Source organism: Calypte anna, chromosome Z, assembly GCF_003957555.1.
Source record: "Calypte anna isolate BGI_N300 chromosome Z, bCalAnn1_v1.p, whole genome shotgun sequence".
Classification (NCBI taxonomy): Eukaryota; Metazoa; Chordata; class Aves; order Apodiformes; family Trochilidae; genus Calypte; species Calypte anna.
Window position 1 is genome coordinate 59,292,133 of NC_044274.1, and position 25,772 is coordinate 59,317,904.

General features: G+C 38.8%; 1 protein-coding gene across 1 annotated transcript in view; it reads right to left on the reverse strand.

The window, feature by feature from the left end:
• Window positions 1-3,717: 3,717 nt before the first annotated feature.
• The window catches only part of LVRN (laeverin), a 38,553-nt gene continuing 16,498 nt past the window's right edge, over window positions 3,718-25,772 (reverse strand). The window contains exons 7-20 of the mRNA XM_030467530.1: window positions 24,570-24,713; window positions 22,374-22,439; window positions 22,158-22,223; window positions 20,935-21,104; window positions 19,481-19,557; window positions 16,597-16,736; window positions 15,230-15,285; window positions 13,779-13,932; window positions 12,913-13,007; window positions 12,194-12,301; window positions 8,798-8,968; window positions 6,594-6,734; window positions 5,339-5,414; window positions 3,718-3,864 (exon numbers count right to left, since the gene is read on the reverse strand). Of these exons, the coding sequence (XP_030323390.1) occupies window positions 3,718-3,864; window positions 5,339-5,414; window positions 6,594-6,734; window positions 8,798-8,968; window positions 12,194-12,301; window positions 12,913-13,007; window positions 13,779-13,932; window positions 15,230-15,285; window positions 16,597-16,736; window positions 19,481-19,557; window positions 20,935-21,104; window positions 22,158-22,223; window positions 22,374-22,439; window positions 24,570-24,713 (1,611 nt within the window). The remainder of the gene's footprint in view (window positions 3,865-5,338; window positions 5,415-6,593; window positions 6,735-8,797; window positions 8,969-12,193; window positions 12,302-12,912; window positions 13,008-13,778; window positions 13,933-15,229; window positions 15,286-16,596; window positions 16,737-19,480; window positions 19,558-20,934; window positions 21,105-22,157; window positions 22,224-22,373; window positions 22,440-24,569; window positions 24,714-25,772) is intronic.

Genomic DNA, 25,772 nt, shown 5'->3' on the forward strand with positions numbered 1-25,772 from the left:
CTGTTTGTCCTCTCTGAGTCACTGCACAAGAGGAATGTGGCAAGGCCATCTCATTGTTCAGTTATGGCACTTTAGCCCCTGTCCACTGTTCTCTACCACATACTCATCCTTCTGGGATATGCAACAACCTTGCAAGAAGCAGGACTGCTCCCCCTGCCTCATTCATGTGTGCCATCAGTACAGCCAGGTGACGTGGGGTTTGCACCCTGAGCATCCAGACCCTACAACCAGATGCTTTCTCTTTACCTGCCTGGGACACTCTCTCAGGGTGCAAGGGAAGAAAGATGGCATGGGGCAGGGTTGGCAGCAGGACAGCTGTGCCAGAAGGTGCAGAGGTGCAGTTGGCTGGTGCTCAGCTCTCTTCCTACTGGGAACATCTTGGCTCACCATGATGGAGAGACTGGCAAGGAGAGCACACTGGCTGCAGCAGAACAAGCATTGGCACAGGATTCTTCATACCAGCCCTGGCATGTGGAGGAAAGCTGGAAGCTGTGTGCTGTGGTGCAGCTGGTAATGGTGGCTGCACTGGAGACTATGGGACTGTATTGATCACAGCACTATCAGAGCTTAGGCACCAGGAGCTGCTGCTGGGCCAGGAACTGCCTGGTGCTCTAACAGCTGCATCCAGCAAGTTCATAAATGGACACAGTGCACTGCACAGCAGAATTGCAGCCAGTCAGGGGAGCACATGGGATCACTTCTCAAATGTATTTAAGAAAAAGCACTGGGAAGGCAGGAGAAAATGAAAGAAACAAACTGGAGGAGACACATGGAAGATGTTGCAGACAAAGCTGGAGATAAATACTCAAGAGAAGGTGATGCAAGAGGAAGGACACCTCCAAAGGCAAGTGAAGCCTGTGGGCACCTTATGCCAGGGAAGGGACACTGCTGAAAAAGTGCAGATGACCAGCTCTGGGGAAGGAACCTGAAGGAACCTGATATCCCCACACCTGGGGGGATATCAGCCCTGTTCTACATGAACAATACAAGATCAGAAAGAATACCACATAATCCTTCAAAATTCTTCAGGCTGAATTTCTTAGGGAAAGGAAGCAGGGTAAGCAATGCACTGAAAAGGAGCCTGAACTCCCTCTTTTCTGTTGTTATACTTTCCCATTATACTTTCTCATTCCCATTATAATTTCTTCTACTCCTACAGCTCCCCTCATTTTCTTTCTCATCCTCTTTCTTCTTTGGATGCCTTGTCCTCACTTCATTTAATCTTCCCTCCCCAACTATTCCCACCCTTTTATAAGATTTTTCCCCTAAGCCCAGCAAATCCAAATAATTTCCTTCCAACCATAAGCCACCACTCCACCTCTTCCTAAGGACCTAATTCTCCCTCCCTTCTTCCATTGTTCAGTTTCTTTCCCACCCTTGCCATCCTCCCTAAGTCTTCTGCCCCATCACACATGCATGCTGTAGAGGCAGAACAAGTGTAATGTTTTGAATTTTGCACTCTCAGGGAAGAGATCATGACTTAAGGCAAAACAACTGGTCTCTTCCCTATCAAATCCTCATTTTTAACTCAGGGCCTACTACATGCTTCCTGTCTACGAATGACACACCTCCTCTCAATGGAAGAGGTGTGTTGCCCCATACTCATTCATCTTCACAATTAACAAGAGTCAGTGCAAATACTGTTAAAGCTCATTTCCTAAAATCCCATCCATGTCCTCATACTCATTTTCATTTAGTTTTCTTTTGGAATAAAACAGCTTTTCCAAATTGCCCTGGATTCTTCCTATGCACCTCTTGTTCCCTTGCTGCATCTCCCAGCTGCCACTCTCCAAAACTCTGTGCTCAGCTTGTTCTCAACAGCAGCAATAATTGCCATTGTACAGCACAGTAAATGTTACATGCCATCAAGTGCAAATGTGTAGACTCTGGATGCAAGAGTGATTCAGATCTGCTCCTACTCAGGCAGTTTGCCTAGCAATTACCTTCACCATTTGCCTCTACTATGAGAACTGTGCTGCTATACTGCAATACAAAATGTAAGTCAAGAGGCATAAACATTTGAAAATAACTTATTTAAATTGTTTTTAGTAATTATATGCATATTTACATTTCTAATTAAGAGTTTTGTTGAACTAAGTAGGTAAAGTTAACAAAATAATAATGAGGGAGAGTGGTTGGAAAGAAATGGTTTAGACTTACTGGCTTAGGGACAAAATATTGTTATGGGAAGTTTAGTCCACAAATCCCACAACAATTACTTGAGCTTTGCTTAGCCCACCCAATGAGGCATGCAGAGCCATCAATTAACTAGTGAGAGACACAGGAAAGGCTGAAACAAAACCCCTGTAACTCATCACAGCCTCGATGACTTCCTCTGCTTTCTGAATCAGCTTTATGAACACTGTCAATGCACACAATTTTATTTGGCATCACTTAAATAGACCAAATGTTAAAGAGCGTAAATGACTTCAGTATAAATGCAGCTACACTTGTTAGTAACTCTGAGAGTCTCAACATAGTTTATCTTTGCAGCCATGGGGAGCAGAGGAGATCCATTGCAGCCAACACCACAGTGTTTCCAAGAAATCTACTTAGAAAGCGCCAGTGAAAAATTGTATTATTAAATCTGGTTTTCATTCTTGGACTTCTTGAGCTTTCAGCATTCCCCACATACCACTGTTTTCTATGTTCACCTGAGCACCAATATGGTAATGATACTATTGTCATGATAGTATTAGGCCACAAATAAATAAATTGCTTGGACTGAGAATCCCATGGTTCTTCAACCACAAGCTAATACAGTTTGCTAATGCTAGGGAACTGAGCTCTGTCTGTCACCTCCAAAGTACTGCTTAAGCAAGATGATTAACCCTACGTCTACGTCGCTGAGCAGCTCAGTGCTGTAAGAATGGGAACACTTGGTGATGATGCAGAAGGGTTAGTTTAGACTGGTCGTACTTTTTTGACATGGACAAAATCACCATCAGATGCTGGTGTCTTGTCAGTTGCATACCAAGAGCTCATCATCTCCTATATAAATTTAATCCAAAAAGAATAAAGTTTGCAAACTGTCCTGGGGGTTGAAGCTTACTAAAAGGAGACAACTGGGATGGTCTCTTCAAAAGGACATTGCTAATTAAACACAAATGTGAATGTAGACACATTAACTACAGATTTTCTGAAGGAAAGTTTGAATTACAAACCATTCATATATTACGATTAAATTTCAAGATTTCTTAGGTCTTTCCTCCCTACATTTCTGAAGCCATTCTCAAGTTTATGTTTCATAGCACTGTTCTAAATTATTGTCCTCTTCACAATTTGCAAACATAAAAATGGAGAGACAGATTAAATTACTTGCCCAAGGGGTCACAGTACAAATCATAAGCAAACCCAAATAAAAACATTTCTCAGCTCCTCATTTTTTTCTGCCACAAACTTCTACCACAACATTCATCCTCATAATCTGAAAAAAACAAAGGATTTAGGAACATATCTACATGTCAGATAATTATTAGCAACCCATCACTACTAACAGCTCATCCAGTAGAAATTAGATTTTATATGATACAAAGATATATGTCTAATTTCTTTTGCTGAATTTGTATTTTGCTTCCAAATTATTTTTGTGTGACTTTTCTAGTTGGGAAGACAAGCACAAGACTCATAAAAATCTGCTTTTTTATCCTTCATTACATCTTAAATAGCAAAATGCTAGTGAATGGCACTCTAAAATATACTGGAAAGCTTTCCAAGTCAATCATCTACATTTTTCTGTAACCAGCTGGCAACTCTGATTAGTAGTTCTCGCGTTTCCAGGTTTTCAGATTTTGTAAACTCCAGCAGTAGAGTAGTAGCCACTCTCTCATCCTCTTCTAATGTAGCATTATAAAAAACCTGCAACTGAAGAAGTAAGTGCATAAGCTCAGTTCGAGTAAATTCACTTGCAGCAAACAATTCCACGCCTGATGCTTTGGACACAAGTGCACAGAACACAGAGAGATGGCAGAGACGAAGGAGGGGATGGGGCAAGCTTACTGACTAACACAAGGAAGTAAAGCTTCTTGCACATGAGGAATGTGACTTTTTGTCCTCCCTCTGAAAATCCTTTCAAATACAGTCAGCTTCACTAGTACTGGTGGTACCACACAGTGTCAAGGACTACCTGGGCAGCAGAATCCTCTCATGCTCCCTTTCCTACAGCCACAGAACAGGAAGTCTTTCCCATCATTCTGATGAACAGAAGACAAAAGAGGACTGAAGGACAACAAAAGAATATAAGGAAGGAACAGGACATGAACAAGAAGAGAAATGAGATAGATGTCAGCATGACAACCAGCAACCTCACATGCCAGCAGCCCAACTATTAGTACATTTCCTTTAGACCACAGTGGCAAAGGTGATCTCTATAGACAGATTTTAAAGAGGAAAATGAGACACCTTTGGTAATATTTACTGGGACTCAAATCCAAAATGAAGGTTAATTTAAAGACTGATATTGTTTTTTCCATCAAGAAGAGTTAATTTGTCTTGAAGATTAAAAGGTGAAAAACTTACAGTTCATGCATTTTCAAGAGAGATTTTGGTTTTAGGAGCTAAGTCTCAGAACTGCTCTCCTCACTAAGCATCCCTTCTCAGTTACTTGTATGCATGCATCTATCAAGAGCAAAAAAAGGGAAGCAAAATTTTTCTTGTAATGAAAGATGCTAGCAGTTTGGGACTGGCACAGAGACATGGATCACATGCAGACAGCATAGAAGCTGAACTACTGAGAAAGGAAAAAAATATTTTGGGAAAGAATATAGGGAGACTTCAACTGTTGGTGTAAGAACACAAAAAAAATGAAATGAGAAGTGATATTTATTAATTTATTACTGGCACTAATGTGGATTATTGTGAGCAATAAATTGAGACTGCCTACAGCGACCACCCACTGATTTTCACCTTTCAGCATGTCTCCCATGTCTCATATACTTTTTCCAGAAATACACCAGTCTAATTAGAAAGCATTCTTCATGGTCTCATCTGGGATGCCATGCAGGAAAGAACTCAAACACAAGTGCAGGCCATCTGTTTGGCACAGGGGCAGGTAACCTCTTACATTACAGCCACACAGAGCAGAACAATGTCTATCCTTGCATAAAAGCTCACTTTCCTGCCATGCTTAACAACCAGCTGTACACACAGACCGAAGAGCTGTGCATGCATGGCCATGTTTATTTCACAGATGAGAAAGTGTAATTTTTCCCAGTGTCTGAGCCCAGCAACATTACAAAATACCTTGAATGATTTCTTAAAAAATAAATAAATAAATAAAATTAAAAGCTGTATTTACAAACCGGTAATAAAATTGAAACTAACTGCTTCTCTGATTTACCTCTTGGATCTGGACATCTGTATTGACAAATCTTCCCATGACTTTTAATACATCATGTAACAATTCCTTTCCATACCTGTGAAATTGAGATAAAAGCCCTTCAAGTAGCATTATTAGCAAATATACTAAATTTCATCTCATTTGAAAATATTTACACTATTTAGTTATTACTTATCATGTTGGAAATACAAACTAAGCTGAAGTTTGCAAATGTGCACTCTTTTTCCAATTTAAAAGAAATATAATGAACATTCAGTTTAGACATTTGAGAAAGTGGAAGCACACTTATAACCCTCATTTTCATTTCCCAGAAAGATCTGGTTTTTTCTTTGGTAAAAATGAATTTTTGCTTAAAATAGATAATCACTGTGAGCCAAACTGAGCTAGAAAGGTAAACCAATAAACTCATTGTCTTTTGGTATCTTTAGGACAGCATATGAATTAAATTAAAATAAAATTAGTCTTTTAGACTGTAAATAATGGGTCAGCAATAAATAATGTAAATAATGGGAGCAAGTTGGTGACACAAACCTTGCCTTTCCTAGCATTAGCAATACAGATGCACATATTAATATTCCCAAATGGCTGGTCTTGATTATGCTGCACTAATGGCTCCAGATGGACTCTTCTGACACTAAGGGCAGAAAGAATGTGCTCTGTCACCACCCTGCTACTCTTCACCATTGGCCAAGGAGAGAGGCAGTCTTAAAGCAGACATTGAAGTGCTTGCTTTTCTCAAAACAGGCAGCCCAAACTTACATTCAGTTTAACTGGGTTAGGACTTAAGTCAGGGAATAATACTGTAGTTGGTTCTTCTAGTGTTTGTAAACCTATATGGTGCAACACTCCCATCTTTCCATACTCTCTTTGGAAAAAAGGATTACAATCTTATGCCAGCATTTTACATCCATGCTTATGAAATGCTAGTGTATAAACCCATTTCTAGAGTCAGATTTTCTAGTAAATTTAATAGTTAAAAGCACTGAAACAGTCAGGAGTAGACTAATTTTTAAAGCATTCTGTCTCAGACAGGACGTTTTCTTTGTCAGTAAGCCTCGATCAGAGTTGAATCTGAAAACCCTGCTCTGCAGAATTAGGGAATTAAATCAATTAGGGAATTAAATCAATTATTGCAAAAATGCCAACTCGAAAAAGAAAATCTGCACCTGGATTTTACAGCTTAGACATAAAGATGAAGAAAGAAGCCAAGGAGCCACAGAAATAAAAGGAATGAAAAGTTTGTTGCTTACCATACCTTTCTCTTAAAAGTGGCCAGTTTTCTGTAACAAATTCCCAAGCCATACGGTGCCCAATATCCTTAGTCACCACATGTAAGATGATAACTGAAGTATGATTGGAAGAAAATAATGTATCACTGAGTCCATATTGCAAGTATCTGTTAGAGAAAAAGGTAATAATTGTACTCACCACCTGCTGTTTAACAGTAATGATCTGAAAATATCTTGGAAACTCCTTTCTCAATGAATATCAGAATGTGGGAGGCTACACCAAAGTTGGTGTCACTCTAAGCTGTGTATACAGCTTGTTTTTTGTCCTTACATTGGTGAATTTCCTTGTTTTTCCTCAGCTACTCTTCATCAATGAATGAGAGTGTAGCACATCAGATGCATATGTGTTTTTCTTATCTATGTTACAGATAGACAACCACTCCTACCAGTCCTGTGGAAGGGTGAACTGCTTCACAGTTTCTGGAGGCTCATATTGCTATGATACAGATGGAGCCTAGAAAGTGAGCCAGCATTGAGACACTCCACTACACAAACAGGGTATTTACAAAGGGTTCCCTATGACAAAACCTGATAACAAGGGGTCTTGGCTACTTTCACGGGGTCTAAGGCATGAGTTCAGGTGTATTTAAGGAGCTATAAGCCACTGATGACAGTGGCAGTGAGTGTGTGAATATATTGGAAAAGTAACTATTTATTGCCTCAACTTTGCATGCTGCTGCTTCCTAGGACCACTATTAAAGAGACCACTATCTTCTCACAGGGTCTCACAGGAAGCTGATTTATGGGTAGAGAAGGTGAGCTGGATTTCTCTGCTTTGCATGCCCTCACCACACTTAAGAGAGGAATCAGAATTTCCTGAGGGCCAGGAAAAGTCCAGCTTTACACTCCTTCCCGAAAAGACTTTGAGGATGGCATTTAGAAATTTAGCTTGGCTTATCAACTACTAAAGCACAAGAAAGAAGGAGGTCATCACAACTCTCTGAACATGTCAGGGACCAGTGCTAGCCTGTGCCAATGAAAAAGACAAGTAAAGGGCAACACAGGCTAGGTGGAAAATCAGCATAGCTGACTGCACATCACAACCCATCTTGCCTTCTTCTCAGACATATTTGTTCTTTTCAAATGACCACCATCACAAGAGCAGGTGGCTGGCAGGAGAAACATCTCTGCTACTTCCAGAGCCTTAAACCCATTGAGTTTATGCCAGTTCTTGGATGATGATTCTTTAGGCCATCATTGGCAAATTTCTGTCCTTTGTTTAATCCTACAGGTAATATGGACATGACAGATTACAGAATCCAGCTTCAACATATTTTTACTGATGGTGTGAAAGGATTTTACACAAACGCCAGTGAAAGATAATAAATACAGTACTCCAAACTTTGTTCAGAAAGAGCTTGGACAACACTCTCAGATACTCAGCTTAATTTTAAGTTGCCCCACTTGCATTCAGTACTTCGACTTGATGATCTTTGTGGATTACTTCTAACTCAGGATATTGTATGCCACTGTGAAGCTGCCATGAAACTACTTTTTAGTGTAGAGTCCACATTTCAAATAATGAACAGCTTGATAATAAGTCTGCTTTAATTTTTGCCCTTAACCTTGGTTATTTGGCTTCACACAGAAGCCAAATTAAGACTATGAGACTTAAGGCTGGAAATAAAGTAAATGGGAGTATGGGAAAATTATACAAACTCATAAACAGTGTGGGAAAGTGTCAAAGGAAATCATGGTAACTGCTGTTTCTTACAGAGAGTAGGACAAACAATTAGCCACAAGTTAAAAACAACATGAAACAGCTTTAAAACAAATAAAAAAGAAGCATGTTATCATACAACATGCAAGCATTTTATGGGATGTTTTGCCACAGTCTGCTATAAAGCCTGGAGGTATCATTTTAGTTCAAAGAGGTCACTAGATACATTGACAGAAGACAGACCCAATGTTAGACAAGATACCCAGCTACCAGCTTGGGAAATCCTTTTCCCAGTGATTACCAGCATCTAGGATGTTATACCAGCAGAAGAATCATTTGTGTCTGCCCCATTTATCACGCTTTCTCAGTAAACAAACTCTTTGAAGATGCTTCCAGTGGTCTGCAAGACACACATTTCTGGAGTTGGCAAACCTCCATCAGGATTGCACAGTACAGTATTTGTAGCTTCATTATCCTACATATATGAACATATACTTTGACCAAGGTCACCTGTAAAGTAACCACGATTCTTTGGCACAGCTCATGGCGGAGAGCATGATGTCTTTATCTTCCTTTGTGGTATCGGTATGGTTATACATTTCCCATGCAAAATTCCATGCTTCCTCACTTCCCTCTGCAACACCATAGCAGCAAACCGTTCTTCTAATTAAAAAGGGAATTCTGCAGAGCAAAAGATAATTAAAAGGTGCTGTATTGATGTAGAGCCAGTTAGCCACCAGTTAGCCCCTAACAAATGTTTATTTACAGTTAAATGAACAAGAAAGGAAATATAAATGGTAATCTAAATAAATTTAGGACAATTGATAGATTTATTCATTAATTAAGTATTTAAAAAGCATGCAGTTAAAGGGTAAACCACAAACTTTTTTTTAAATAGTTGGGTCAAGCTATTTTGTGTACATACAGTGTCAACGCCTCTCTTTTGCATCCCATTCTAGGACACAGATCACACCATTCTAGAGGGTACAGCTGCATGCAAGCATCACCCCAGACAAGCCTTTTCAGTGGCCTTTTCAGACAAGCTTCTTCAGTAAATGCATCCAGTAGGAAGAGCCATGTGCAGCTCAAATGGATATAGAAGGGACCTTTCTCCACATAACACACAGCTTCCTATTACTCCCACCCCATGGTCCTCAATATTCTGGTGAATTTCAAAATGGAAATTAAATGCAGCCATTATCACTGTAAATACTCTATGTGCAAATGTTGAACAGAAAATTTCTACCATGGCAATGATGTGTCCCTGACACAAAGAGATTGCCAACCCTTTATAGTCACAGCAATGTATTCTACTATGCAGGCTATCTGAAAACACTTTAAACTAATGGTATTTTGGTTTAAATCTCTCTAAGAAAAGCGGTCCCATTGCTACAAATGAACTGCTGAATTCACCAATAGCATTCTATTTATCTGCTTAGCATTACACAAGACCAAGATTGCAAGCAGAAGAGTAAAGCCCAGCTTTCACTAGGTCAGGAGACTGGGAAAACCAGACAAGTTTTTGGGCACATCAGTCATTCTTCCGACCCCAAACAAGAAGCAGCAAATTCAAATTTAAATACAAATTGAAAAATCCGTTTCACTAGACTACCACTGGTGGTCTGCTGGGGATGATGCCAGCAGAAATAAAGATAATAAAAGTCAGAAGGAAGGATATATAATGTCCATCTTCAATGCAAATGGTAGAGACAAGTAATTTATAAACTCTGGAAACTAAGAAGGACTCGCGGAAAGGGTGGAGAGAGTCAGGTGTTCTGGATGGCAAACATTGCTTGATAAGAAGCAAGATGCAGTCATTGTGATAGTTCTGTAGTGGGTGGAGGGTTTCATTGGCATGATTACAGAAAGTGTGGTCGTGTTTTATAATTACCGCAAAAATAATTTGGATTAATTTACCTGTGTATGTGCTGAACCACAAGGGGTTTGTCACTTGAGAATGAGCACTGAGAATGGTGCTTATCGAGATTAAATGGTTATGTCAAGGTCTAGTAATTTGCTCAGTAACCATAACACTGGAGAAAGAGACAGTGGCAGAGTGAAAACAGTGTACAGCTAGTTCAAATATTCTTTCCAAGACAGTTCAGGAAAAGCTGCTTTGGCTAAAAATAGAGTTGTTTTGCTATTGTATCTGTTCCAGTATTTTCAAGAAAATGTTTAAGTGCAAAGTTGCTTTGGGTGAAGGGCAAATAGATAAATTGTGTGTATCTTTTGGCTGCAGCTTTCATGTTCAGCATTCAAAGCAGGCTATAAGGGCAAACTTCTGTGGAACACTGTTCCACTGCCTGGTGTCATCTACAGTGGTCCTGAAGTGGTTCATGTTGTATAATTCACAGAGGAAGTCCACTGTTGTCCAGAGGTTATATTAGATGAGGGGTAGGGCTTATTAATCTTTATTTTTTTGTCTGGGAGAAGTTGTGCAGATTGAGATGACTGGCCCACCAGGATTATCTCATCTCTGGATTTTAGGAAGATACAAAAAGGATGGATTATTTTATGTCATTTTCCTGGAGCCAATGAAGAAGGACTGTAGAGTTTTTTTAACATCTGAGGACAACCAACGGTCTGTGATTAGGTTTAGTAAATAACGAAAATGTACTGCAACTTTGTCCTTTCTTTTAGACTAATTTCCTTCTTTAAAAAGAAAACAAGCCAGTAGCAGCACCACTGAGAATACATTAATTTAGCTAGTTCCACTTCGCTCCTCTGAGAGAAGAAAAGAAGGGGGGGGGGGGGGGAGGGGAAAGACAGTAAAACTGAAAACCTGGCTAGGAATCATAGCTCTTCATGGAACAGGAAAAATTAACTCTATGAAGTACAGTTAGGTTCTGCCAGAAACTGTTCAGAAATGTTTAGCTGGAAGTTGACCTTCCTATCTGAAAAGCACTACTTCTTTCACATATGTCCCAAAATCCTACTGGATTCCACATGTGGGATTAATGGGAGAAGACAGCTAACTGTTTTGAAAACTGCCTGAGAATTCAGTATAGCACTGATGCTTTTAGTGCTGGAGAACAAGAATATTAACTCTGGGATACAACAGAATGTATTTAGTCTATTTAAACTTTTCATTTTAACTCCAAAGCACAATTAAGTTTTTATGAGGATGAACACTACAAAGTTATTTAAAAAATCACAAATATAAAAATACAAGTTCAATTTACTTAGCCAACTACATATATCAACAGCAATACAAATAACAACAAAATATTTATTATGACCACAACAAATAAAAATAAGAATAAAAAAATTTAAATATTCACTCACCAGAGCCAATACTATTTGACTATTGCATAGAAATACATCAAAAGAAAAAGGAAGAAAAAGAGAATAAGAATTTCAATACAGTGTGAATGATTCAAATCAAATACAGAAAATCTGATCCTGGTAAAGCCTAGACTCCACCCTCTCAGGAGAGAAACCTGATCACTAGACTACAATATCAACATAAGAACTGACAGCTGTTCCTACAACTTCTTTAAATGAATACAGAACATGCAAGACAATTTGTTGGGCTCACCACAGGCAGATACAAATATCATTTCACTCTGTACTGCTAAGAGGAGCCTAGAAACTGAGTTGGTATGCCTGACAACTGGACAACCCTACCCTGAGGTTCACCTGGTTTGTGGCTACACAGAATTTAGTCTTCAAGGCAAAAATCAGCATCCTCCAGCTTGTAAAGTCTATGTAAAAGCAATAATTATGAAATCAACATAGAGTTGTGATTTGGGTAAGAGGAGGAAGTTGGGGGAGCACAGATAAAGTTAAATTTTGTAGAGAAAGAAAAGCAGTGTGCAGGAGCATTTCTCACTCTTCCTCCCCCATGTAAAAGCCCTTCCACCCACTTACGCACACAAACTTCTAAGAGCAAATTATTATTCTTACTTGTACTCAGGGTTGTCCATCCATTTAGCATACAGTTCAGATGACAGATTCAAACAATCTTGAAGGCCCAGCCAGCATGCTGTTGCAAAAAGTTTTTCCAAATACACTCTTGAAGGGAAGCCAAACAGCAAGAGTAAAAGACATGTATGCCACATTTGGAGTGCTTGAACTGTGCCTGGCCAGTGCAGTTTCAGCACAATGCTGTTAACCCAGGAGAACTGCTACTAGAAACAGTTGAGTCTTAATAAAAATAAGAAATTAAACCCACTAGTAATAGGTTCCTGACATCAATGTTGATGGACATCAGTGAAACAACCCATGTACTATAGTTTTTCCTAAGATTTTTGTGTTCTAAATCTCTTTTGGTAGTTTTAAAAGACTAGTTGCATCTAGTCCAAATCGTTCTGACATTCAAGACTGTGGCCTCAGTAGCCTTGCAAAATGAACTATTTTAAAGTTCTAGTAATTGATCTATAAATTAAATCTGAAGTTCATTGCTGCCAGTTTTTCCCCAACTAGCAGCAGTCTGTTGAGTCTATTCTCCTATAAACAAAAGCTACCACTCACATCACTGAACTCTCATCTTTTATGCTCACTGAATACAATGAAAATATCCCAAATTCATACTGGAATTTAATAAGAGGTATCATAAATAACACACACTTATAGGACAATAAAAATAACAATTCCTATCATTCTAATTAAGACAGAATACTTACTGAGCAAAATAGTCATCTTCCAAAGCATCAACATTTTGATGAATAAAACCTGCATAATAACGGTATATTGGCAACATTCTCTTTAAAAGGTATTTCTTTTGAAAGAAAGGAAAGAAAAATTATTTTAATTTACATGCAATTTTTTTATTTTACTGTATTTTTCTTTACTGAGATTCATCTTAAAAGTTTACCACTATTACATTTTTAACAACACAGCATATTAAAATAAAGTATTCTAACTGGTCTGAAATTCTATACACCTATACATCATTCAAACTGGGGAGTTAATATTTCACATTATTAGAACATTTTAATTCATTATGAATGAAAAAAAAAGCTATTCGCAGAGAAAAAAACACAAAAATAAGTTCTTACATATTTTAAACATACCCATACTTTAGGACTTGAAACAACTACTGTTGTGGGGTTGCTCTTTCAACAAAAGTGAAATCTTCCAGTAGAAGTAAGGGAAATAAGTAAGACAATATTATCTCAAGTAACTGAAATGTGGGAGAGAATAACCTCATTTGGTATTGAAACCAAATCCCTTCTTTCCAGGAAGTTAAACTGGAAGGCACTGCAAACCACAGGGCATATGCATTCCATATCCCCTAGGATCAGTCTTACTATAAAGAATGAGAAAAGATTTCTGCTTTACAATAAGATTTGTTCGTAATTCAGTGATATTTATCATTGATCAGTACGTACAAGTATGTACCTCCTATTTGAAAAAGAAAAAAAAGTTGGCAAAATCATGCAAAGGGAATGACAAGAACTAGAACCCATCATAGTCATCATTACACTCTCTTTATTTTGACTCATTCAAATGGTCTGGTATTTTTGCTAACTAACAAAAAAGGTGGTACCTTTAAAAGAGGATAGACTTCATAGTTCTTCAGAGTACTTTCCAAATTCTCAGGTACTAGGTTTAACAATACCATATTCCATATGAAGAGCTCATCTTCCCTGGCAAGGTACTTTGTTAGTTCAAGTGCTGTTTCGATCTGAATGTATCCAAACCTGTTTGAAGATTAAAAAACTCATACTTGACCATGCCTCTTCATATGAATTACCTACCACGAATTTCTGTTGGTTTATGAAACTGACAATAAAGTACCAGAATAATGCCTGGATAGTGACCTAGGAAAGACATTGGAAAAACAAAAACAAAATTAATATAAAGCAATGGTGCCTTTAACAGCTGAAGTCTCAAAACATTTGGTAAAGAGCCCAGTGTTACTATCTAAGTCATGGGACAATCATGGCAGTAACATGGCAATATGCAGACTGTACTCTGCTGGTGGCTGCAGGATACTGTATAGGAACATTTAGAGCATGCATCAGTCTCACTGGAATGAAATTAAGGAAAAGGGCCATGAAATTAAGGAAAATTTATACTAGATTTGTATTTTTATTGCAAACCAACATATTGTTATAAGAGGTTCTTTTGTGGAATGTGCATCATTGTAGAAATCAATTCAAATCACATGCACACTATTCTTGGAATTAACAGTTTAAGTATGGCTTTTCTGCCCCTCACTGTGGCATTAGCAAGGAATTCATTCTTTCCCAATTGAACTTCAGTTCAAGCCTCTCTCCTCTGTCCATTTACGCTGTACTTACATAGGTGCACAGTTATATACTTCACAGTTCCATTTCTTATTACTTCTTATTACATTGTCTGAGCTCTCTTATGAAAACAGGCATTTGTATGAGAGGAGGAATGGGAATTTTTGCTTCTTCATCTCAGAGCTACCTCCACAGATTCTGATACAGTGACCACCTCCTCCCTGAGCTCCCGTATCAGAGATGTCTGATTCTTTTGGATTCTCTGGTACATCTGAGGCACAGGCATATTCATTTTTTCTTCAACTCCCCACAGTACTGTTAACCAGTCTTGACACCACAGACATGAGCAATGAGGTCATTCATCAGCAAGGGTAATGAAAAAGGTATTAAGAGTGATTCAGGACAGCACAACTGAGATAGCCCAGAATATATCAAGGAAAATTCAGAATATTCATTCTCAATTTTTTTTTCTGTTACAACAAATATAAGTTAGTCCCTAAAAATTTCATGGCAGTGTTGTTATTTAAAATATTTCCTAAGAGATGGAAAAAAAGATAAAAGAAACTTTGAAAGAAATCACTCTGCACTGACAGAATGGAATAAATACTCAACTCCCTCACCATTTTGTCCAAACAGCTGTTTTTCTTAAGAGGCACATATTGGTATGAATTAACAAAGCAGAAATAGCAATGCTGAATGCAATCAAGTACTTTAATAATTTTCTATGACACATTTGAAACATACTTACTGTGTCAATGCAATACTATCATCTATCAGCTGGAACCTGCTGACAGCGGGAATAGCCTGCAGAAAGCATTCATGTGGTGTTAATAAATCTACACACATCATTGAGAGTTAAAAAAAACCTTTACTATGTTTCAGGAGGATAAGACAAGTCAGTAACACTTCTTCTAAGCTAAAATCTTCTACAAAACTTCATAAATGGATTCTGCATTATAAAATGAAATTATGCATGTGCTTTTAGGGGTGTGTTTATATATAAATATATAAACATACAGCTACATAATATGTTTTATATATAAATATACCACTACAGCACATTAAGCATAGAATTTCAAGATCCCTCTTACTTGTATACTCTAATGAAAATTAAAATATGGAACCACTACATTTCCTCAAAATAGCCCTGTTATATCATTTTAGTAGTTTTTCCCTGAGTTTTTTTGAGACCATGAATTAAATGGCCAAGACAGAGTTTTAGGTGAACCCCTGCCTACAGCTCACACTGTCACGTGAGCTGTGAAAGCAAAAAAAAAGCCTATAAGAAAGACAGCCAGTGTGCTGTGGAAAGATTTAATCTTGTGCTCTGATTGGCTTTGTGTCCAGACCTTCTGGAGAAGTTTGGACTGCCCTAACTATTACTGTGCTGAAAGCTTACACTTTCCCACTCTTGTTGCCAAAACCAAATCAGCTGACATTATCACCGCAGTCCCTGGTTCACTCTGGGATTAGGCAAAATACCAAGCAATCCCATATACAGCCACATGTAAAGGCAGTTCTGTACCACTCTCATCAGCCCAAGCTGTGGCAAGTGATAGGGGGGATGAACTCTGATTTTGTGTCTACAGAGGAGTAAAAGATCCTAAGCAGAACAAATTGGAACTTTTCTTATACAAAAATTCTCCACCAAAAATCCATCATCCAACCAAAAAGCCCAAGTCAGATTAATTTTTTACAATTCGACTGAAAGAAGTGTTGTACTTTGAGAAAATGTGGAAATAGAAAGTTTTTTTCCCAGCATTCCTGCTACATGGTTACCTACTAGAAGATAAAGCTCACTTGCACACCCATACTGATAGCTAAGCCACATTTTAGAGACTGGGAGAAGCACAAGCTGATTAGACAACTTTGAAGACAGAATGTCATCTTATGTATTTATTTTTCATCATTATGTGAAACTATTTTGGCCTCTTCATTTTCCACTATAGAAGGCTGTCAGCGACGTTAGTGGTGCAACAGCAGATAATTTCTTAATTGACACACGAGTTTCTTACTGTTCCAGGTTTTCAGCAATGTGATTACTGGTAAGAACTGCAAGAAGAGTTAAATGGAAAGAGCCTGTTTACAGGCTTCAGAAAACAAATACCACCTTACCTTTGGATCATTTTCAAGCAAGTGTGCTAATCTTTTTAAGTTTAACTGATCATAGTTCACTCTGTAGTATCCACTTAAATTTACATTTAGCAGGATCCAGTCATACTCCGACTCCAATACTTGCATTTCAGGAAACACTTCTGTAAAGCAACATTAAAATGTATCATATCTTCTGCACACAGCTAAATTCTCTTGCCTTTGAAAACACTGGCTTCTGTGCTCCTCTGAGATGTGAGACATAAGTCTGAGGTTGGACTCAAAGAGAATCCCCCATTTCATCTCACTGGTACCTATATTATGTGTGCTTGTCTGATTACTTGCTCCTAGTATCCTACAGTACATCTGAAGGAGCCAGTGCATCATTGACAGCTCTGAGTTCCCTCATCAGAAAAGGATTCAAATGCTGCTGACTGGCTGTGATCACACTGATATAAGAAGGCATACTCTCTCAAGTCAATGAATCAGTGTTGGTCAGTAGTCTAGGCCCAGCACTGCTTTACTTTGAAGAGAAGACTGAGACTTCAATGTGTTGATAGAGTAGCACAGGATTCATTCTCAGTCATCCTGACAAGTTAAATGAGACAGAGAAGTGGCACATGACAGACACTGGCTTACCCACATCAAATCAGTGTGGGTGGCTAGAATATGGCACTAGCAGTACTTCCCCTATAAAGGCATCTATTAGTTTGCTGCTCTGCTCACCATCAGCAGCACTTTTAAATCCATCTCAACTGCCAGAACTTTGTCCTTACACTCCCCCAGCTGAGTGAAACATGTTATAGCACCGTTCTCCTGCTGTATCTTTTTTTTTTTGCTGTGCAGATGGCTCAGTCAGGGATGCCGACCAGCACAATTATATGGGCAGAAACTAAGGAGCCCTAAACCAACTGGACAGGCCAGGCTTTTAACACTGGACAGTGCAGTCCCAAATGAACATGTCTGGCTGCTTGCAGCAACGCAAACTGGAGCTTGGAGTTTAATTTAACCTGCTTAGAAGGGGCTCTTTGCAACAAAACCACACATACACAAAATAACCTTTGATAGATTTGTTCTTTATATATCCTTATGCCACCACAGCAATTATCCCAAAATTCAAGTCAAAACAGTACTTTGTATCAAATCCCTAATTTTCATTTACCAAAACCGTTCTGATGAATACCTCTAACTTGACATCAGTTCTCCACCAGAAGCCCCAAGGAATAAAATGGTAACTGAATTTAAAATTGACCTTAATATTCCTACTTTTATAGGAAGTAATTTGGTTTCTTTATTAATAAAAAATTAAAAATAGAATTACTATATTTTTTAATCTTCAGAAGTGAGTGCAAGTTCCTTGACTGAACAGTGTTTGGTAAGTTTGATACATGGCTTTCAAATATAAGTAGAATGCATTTTAAAGACTGAATTTCTACTTTATCATACGTTCATCATGGCAGATGCAACAAGATATGTTTTCTTCATAAGCTCTGTAGCCTTTGTGTCACACGATGGGTGAAGAAATGTAATTGGTATCACGTCAATAATATATTTTAGCACAAAACACTGGTTCTTTCAAGCAAGCACTGTTTAACCCTGATGGAGTAGCAGTATTAAATACCACCCAGGCAGGCTGGCAGCAGTCTTGTGGCTTTTTTTTTTTTTTTTTTTTTTTTTTTTTAAATTTTTTTGAAACACAGCACTGAGGTACTAACAGACTGACTCCTGTTCTTACCTCTGCTGTCAGAGTGGTTCCAAAGAATGTTTATCAATATAGTGATAGGCACTTTATATAGAAATAGAAATAGAAATAGAAATAGAAATATGCAAATAAAATTATATAATTTTTTTTCTGCAAGGAATCTAATTTTTCAACTTAGCAATCACTTGTATATTTTACTTTAGGCATTCAGAGGAATAAACACTAACTGTTAGCTTGTTCACTTGTCCATACATTGTGAAATAATCCCTGAGGCTATCTTATTGCCTGAAAAAGAAGAAAAGTGGCTTTTAACCATTGCAAACAGAGGTGGGGAGCTGCAAAATGCCCACAGCACATTGCTCTTAAGTTTTGCTCTTAAGCATAACACAAACACATCAGTTTCTGCAGCTCCTTAGAACTGATTCAAATAAAAAGCTGACTTGCCAATGAAAAAAGATTACATTGTTCTAATTAATACATTTTCTCTTTATCAAAATAATATATCTGCTTATTGGAAAGCAGTGAGATGAGAACACAATTTTTTTATTTGATTGGAGATGCCAATAAAGTCTCTTTTCTATTTTAAGACTTTAAAACTTTTTTTAAATGTTACTCCTTTGAAAAAAGTATTTTTGCATTTAATTTGCACACACAGATTAAATGGTACTGGAAATACTTATATTCTGCTTTTACAGATACCCATGTGTATCCAATGTTGGATTGCTTCACTCAGATGTTTGGGGTTTTTTTTCAGGTCTTTATCTGCTACTTGAGCTAATTGTCTTCTGATACATCACAGCTGAGATCCTACCAAAACTCAAAAGCTGTTATAAACATCAGTGTAATATGCTGGGGTAAGAATAATACAGAAGCACAAGGCACAAGAAATCTGAATTTGTGTACAAACTACAAAATCAAAATTATTGTGGATATCTCTATTCATAATATATAATGAACACACATTATATAATATATATAATATATAAAGAACACACTGAAGTTTGATGCAACACAGAAAAGCCAATATATTAAGCTATCTGAACACCTATTGCTATTATAAAGTAATATTAGCACAACAGATAGAGAGACATTTCTTAATAAAGTTTTATCTCCCTATTCAATTCACATACACGGTCTATTTATAGAAGCATTAAACATGTTTTTATCCGCTTGGGTTTAGCATGTGTGAACAAATACATTACTTACTGCTTCTTTTGTCTAGCCACATTAAGGGTTGTGATGATCCATTTCTCATCCAAGAAATAGGAATAATCCATGTATTACTTAACAAAAAATGTAAAAAGAGATGATTAATTCTTATGCTTAAAAAACCCTTCTCAGCTGATGCTCAGCTATATTGCAGATGAGTTCCTTCTTAAAAAAGGAACTACTACCCTCTTTCTTAACTGATCAAATGATGGTATTTATGCTGGATCAGCAATTAAAATAAAAGAAATTTTAGCATGGCTTTAAAGAGGCACTCATATCTAGAATGCTATTCTGTGCTAGGTATTGGAATACTACTGTATCTCTGTGGTCTGGCTTTCCTTCTTCAGGCAATAATTTTATTCTTCTCACTTAGTACACTTCACCCTTTTTCTGGAGAACATAAAGCTCCTTTTCAGAAGGATATCTACTGAAAAATGCCACAGGAAGTCAATACAGCTGTAATTCTGGCAACTGAACTTTCCTTTCTGCGGCAATATAAAACTCTGGGAGAAAACAGATGAAACATTCAAAACCCCTGGATTTTCTTACATCCATATGGTATTACCTCTTGCTAACTACATTAAAGGAATGAAGTTTGTAACATGTAACTCCTGATCTGAGCTAATCAAACATGCTGAATGAACTAATGCTCTACATTTTCTGGAGCTTGAGAGCAAAACCAATTCATGGCTCCTTTGAAAATTTCCTTTGGCTGTTGTACAATCAGAAGTAGCAGTGAGAAAAGAACTGCTTTGGGGTTTGCTCTCCTTTATACTTTTTCTCTGCGTGAGAACTCACCTCAAGGGCCCTGACCACGTATCCCAGCTCTCATGACAAGTGCTGATCAAACTGTAACAATGAGGTTCCATGGTGCGAGACCAAAGGCGGCTCCATCACCATTCTTAGGCATCTAAACAAGCAGCGCAGCTTTCAAAAGTACCAAGCACTTCATAGTACTCACTGACAAAAACCTTAGAGCTGCATGCCATGTACTCAGTACCTTCCAAGAAAGGGGTCACTTATGTAAGTACTTAATAACAAATCCCCTTGCCAAGTAGAAAAGACTGAGGACATGTTCACTGGACAGAAGCTGCAGAACAGTTTATCCAGGTTCCTAGTCCATAGAGATGAGGGATGAGGAAAGAAGAAAGTGGCAGGTAAAACTCCGGCTCTGCAACCTATTCATGGCCTCTACCTGTCCTTACAAAACCATTAGGTGTCTGGAAATGTCACTACTCCAGGTGGAAGGCACCCTTTTGGAAAAACAAGCAACTTGCAGAGCTATTGCATACTCCAGTCTCAAATACATTTTACTTGACAGCTTGTGGCCAGAAAAACCATAAAGTTAAAAAATCAAATGGTGAAAACATGATGTCATAATTGAAGAGCTTCCTGCAAAAAAAAAAAAAAAAAGGATATAAACATCCAGTGAAAAGTCAGCTTAAACATACTTGTGAGAATCAGTACTGTTTTCATTCTTTTTATTAAGGAATGGCTCCTGACTTATTGTGCCACTGGTTAGATTTAGTGTTAAAACTGGAAACCCATTTTGGCATGTCCAGGAATCCATGATTTGTTTTACGGATGCTGGCAACTGAACTTCATCCTGTGCATCTATGACCTGAAAGACAAACAAGAATTAGAAATATTTACAATAAATATACTTACTGACATTGCTTTAGCAACACTCCAGTCATTTTTTCTAACATACTGCAAAAAATATAACTGCTTATTAGTCTGCTGGTCTTTGATTCATGCAAATAATCAACATAATGGAGTTCAAAGGACATTACTGACATTATAATAAAGACAGCATAAACATTTTTAAGAGATGTTGAGATGCATTTAAGAAATGCTATGAAATGCTGAGATAACATTTCTAATTCTTATGACCTGACTGCTACCCTTGTTTAGTGTTGATATACTTACACCTCTGTCTGGTGTAACACTTTCATTCAAAGCTTCTAGAACACAAAGATTTTCAAGTGACTTGCTAATCAACAAACTGAGTAGTAAAGAAAAATGGAAAACAATACTAAGCTAGAGTCCCAGCTACTGTGAATTGCTAGTCTCATTTGGTTTTGAAAGATGTAACAGCCTTGCATATAAGAAATCGCTCATTCTTAGCCAAAGACTGAGTCTGCAACATGGTGGAAGCTTTCTTTAGAGGAACAAAATAGTGGAATTTAAAATATAAAAAAATAAACCTCTTATTAGCACCTGTTTTCTTATTCAGATTTCTGCCAAAACCAGCAAAGGACAAAACAATGAGCTACTGCCCTGGGTATATACTTTGCTGGATCTGTGGTGTATCAGCACCTCCCAATTTCAAGCCCAGAGCAAAACTCCCAAAACTTGAACTCCAAAGAATAGGCTATGCAATTTCGTGTTGGCTTAGGCAATCTCAGTGAAACTCCAAACTCCACCTGGACCTGATCTCCCACCTCATCTCTCTGCTCTTTGTACATAGCTCCACTGACTTCAGGTGGAGCTAAGCAGCCAAATAAACACTTGCAAAGAGATCAGCCAGAGGACCCAGCAAAGGAATTTTTATGTGAGAGGAAGACTGCTCTGGGGATAGCCAGATTCCAGCACAGCCTTCTACAAAGGGTATATGCCCCAAAATTGTACTGTTCCAAACACCAGAGCAAGAATACTAGCAAGAAATTAGTACCATCTGTATGTGGGTCCAAAGATCATCTTGGTTAGCATTTGAGAAGCAAAATTCTTTCAGATATGACTGTAAGGAAAAAAACAGAGGTATCAGAATTCATGGAGGTTTAATGAAAAACATCAGTAACGCAAACAGCGACTTGTACAATTATACAGTGTACAACTGTAATTTTCAAGCTTATAAATTAAGATGAAGGCATTAGTTTTTCAAACTTACACTAAGTGCCCTGATAAACAGTTTCTCAGTCAGGAAACCAGAAAGCATCCAGGTAACAGAAGCTCCCTGTAGTAAAAAAAAATCTATCAGAAAGCATGAGATATTATTGCAATTTTACAGTGGTATTTTTTTCAAACCAGAATAATTGTCTCAAAACAGCTGCCCTGACAAAGTGGCCACTGTGCTCAGGTGGAGGCCTCATTCGATAGCCATCTGGACTACGTTGTCTCAAGGAGAGACCCCCATTTGGGTACCCACCCTGATACACAGGGCCCTATTCTCACAAGGGCAGCCCCTCCTCTAGTGGCCATCCTGATAAGCTGAACACTGTCCTGGCAAGGGGAGCTCTGTTTGATGGCCACCCTTACAGGGGTCCTGTCCCATAAGGGACAGGGGCAGGCACCCTGCAGAGGCCCCACACACCATTACAGGGCACAGAGTGGCTGAGAGCAGTCAGGCAGAAAGGGACCTGGGAGTCTGGATTGACAGGAAGCTGAACATGAGCCAGCAGTGTGCCCAGGTGGCCAAGAAGGCCAATGGCATCCTGGCCTGGATCAGGAACAGTGTGGCCAACAGGTCCAGGGAAGGGATTCTGCCCCTGTACTCAGCCCTGGGGAAGCCACACCTCAAGTCCTGTGTCCAGTTCTGGGCCCCTTAGTTCAGGAAAGAGATTGAGGTCCTGGAGCAGGTCCAAAGGAGGGCAATTAGGCTGGTGAAGGGACTTGAGCACAGATCCTATGAGGAGAGGCTGAGGGAGCTGGGGGTGTTCAGCCTGGAGAAGAGGAGGCTCAGGGGAGACCTCATCACTCTCTACAACTCCCTGAAAGGAGGTTGGAGCCAGGGGCAGGTTGGGCTCTTCTCCCAGGCAGCTGCCAGTAAGACAAGAGGGAATGGACTTAAGCTCTGCCAGGGGAGGTTTAGGTTGGATACTAGGAAAAAATTCTTTACAGTGAGGGTGATCAGGCATTGGAATGGGCTGCCCAGGGAGGTGGTGGATTCGCCATCCCTGGAGGTTTTTTCAAAGAGACTTGACGTGGCACTCGTTGGTAACCACAGTGCTAGTGGGTCAAGGGTTGGACTTGATGATCTCAGAGCTCCTTTCCAACCCGGATGATTCTGTGATTCTGTGAGGCAGAGTGCCATCTTGTGAGTGCGCCATGTGAAGCTACTGCAAAGGGAGCATATGCAGAAATAAGGGTTACTGCTTTATCATCCCATCTGGAAGGGCCCAAGTGAACACCTGGCTTTGGAAGATCTGCCAAGGCCTCCCTCAAAAACGTGGGGTAGGGTGGCATAAAAGAGGCACATTCAAAATGCTGGATATGTACCTGACATCCAAGAACCACAGCTTCCTGATCTTCACTGGATCCAAGGGTGGTGATATCTTTCCTATCTCTTCCTTAACTCTCTCACTCTCTGTCTCCATTTCTAACCTTATCTTGGCACGTAAGTGTAACATAGCTTCTAACTTTGTTGAGATTTACAACCTGTTGCTTTGCTAAGTTTCATTAGTTGTAACCTGTTGTTTTGGCAATTTCCTTAAGTTTTGCTAAATTGTAATCCATTGCTTTGAAAGTACCATCCTTTCTAATTCTGCTGGTTCTAATCTCACATGCTTTATAATCTTACTCATTTTAAGTAAAGTTGTGTTTTTATACAAATCTCCTGGGTAATAATCTTACTCCGTGTGCACTGCACAGAGAATTCCCAAACTTAATCTTGCAGAATGGATTGTTACACTAATTAGAGGAGGAGGATTGTGCCCAGCTGCACCGAGGCTCCTCTCTGAAGGAGTTTAGAAAGCAATGGGGTCCATTCTGAATTTCCCTGGCTTGACCCCCACTCAGGGGAACTCTACCCATTCCCACTCAGTGGGACGTGATATTTGGTTTGGTCCCCACCCCTGGGGCACTGCACTCACTTTGTGAGACGAGACAGTGCTGCACCCACCTGTGAGTCATGACACTGTTTCACAGATGAATTAGCCAGACTACTCCTACACTTTATATTGCACAGAGGATAAAGATATTTCTTACTGTTCCTTTTATAGACAAATAGACTTGCAACATCCAGTAAGTGTGAATGTGTAAAGAAACAAAGAGAATGACAAAAAAAGCTACAAATCACTGTAACTCAATCCTCTGTATCAACAGTTACGAATATCCAAGGAAATGGAAAAATTTTGTATTTTTTAACCTTGTTGTATGTGATGCTGTCAAATAGAGACAATAAAGAAAATGATTCTTTAATCTTGTCTTCGCTCTCTGATAATGATCGAACTCCTATTTCATTGTCTTCTCTTAAGACGGGTTGTACAACATGATCATAAAAGATTTTATCCTGAGAAAAAAAAGACAAATCTAAGTAAGCTGAACCAAAAATATTTATTCTCAGGAGAGACTGTAGATTATGAGATTAGCAGTAATAGAAATGGTATACCAATAAGCAAGGAATGATCTGTTTCCCCCTTCTCTAACTTTCCCATGAAGTAAAAAAGGACCATACACCCAATCCTAACCTTTTACACACACAACATTAGTAATCAGTGAAAATTTTACATCTGAGTAGACTGTGGCCTGACAAAACCAACTACAATGTAATCCTCAGGGAAAATAAATCAGCTGTATTACACAGCAAAAAGGAACAAATACTGAAAAGTGAAAACCTGTACCTCATTTACTTCTGTACATCATTATGACACCATTTTGCCTCCTAAATTCTGTTTCTTCCGCTGCAACCCTGAGCAATAACCTAAAAACAGAGCTGCTGAGCCTAGTAACTCTTCACTGTGCACCATTTCTGCTGCTACCCAGTGAGAAAACCAGGGAGGGAAAGTGGATCCTTTGGTGTAAATCAGTGAGGTTCTCTTTTTGTCAGATGATGTGTCAATTTACCTCATCTGAGTATCTGTCCTAAAATGGGATTAAAAATTCTGTATTTACAAAAGTTAAAAAAAAAACCCTACATTTCCCAAAACACCACAGGCCACTCTAAGCACCTCTAGTTTTAAAGGAAAACTCAGGCTTCAAATTAATGGGACCAAATTTATTGACCATTTTTTCCCTTGTAAACAGATAATGAATTTAGTTTTCAGGGTTCAATTTGTTATTGGGTGTCAAAGTCCAATTGGAGCCCAGTAATTAGCAATGTATCCAGGGGCAAATAGTGGGTCCAATCCCGTACATCTTCCTTAATGATCTGGATGATGGGATGGAGTGTAACCTCAGCAAACCTGCAGACTGACACAAAACTGCAAGGAGTGGCTGATACACCAAAGGGTAGTGCTGCCAACCAGAGGGACTGTGAGAGGCTGGAGAAATGCACTGACAGGAAATTCATGAAGTTCAACAAGTAGAAGGGCAAAGCCTGGCACCAGGGAAGGAAAAACCCCAGGCATCA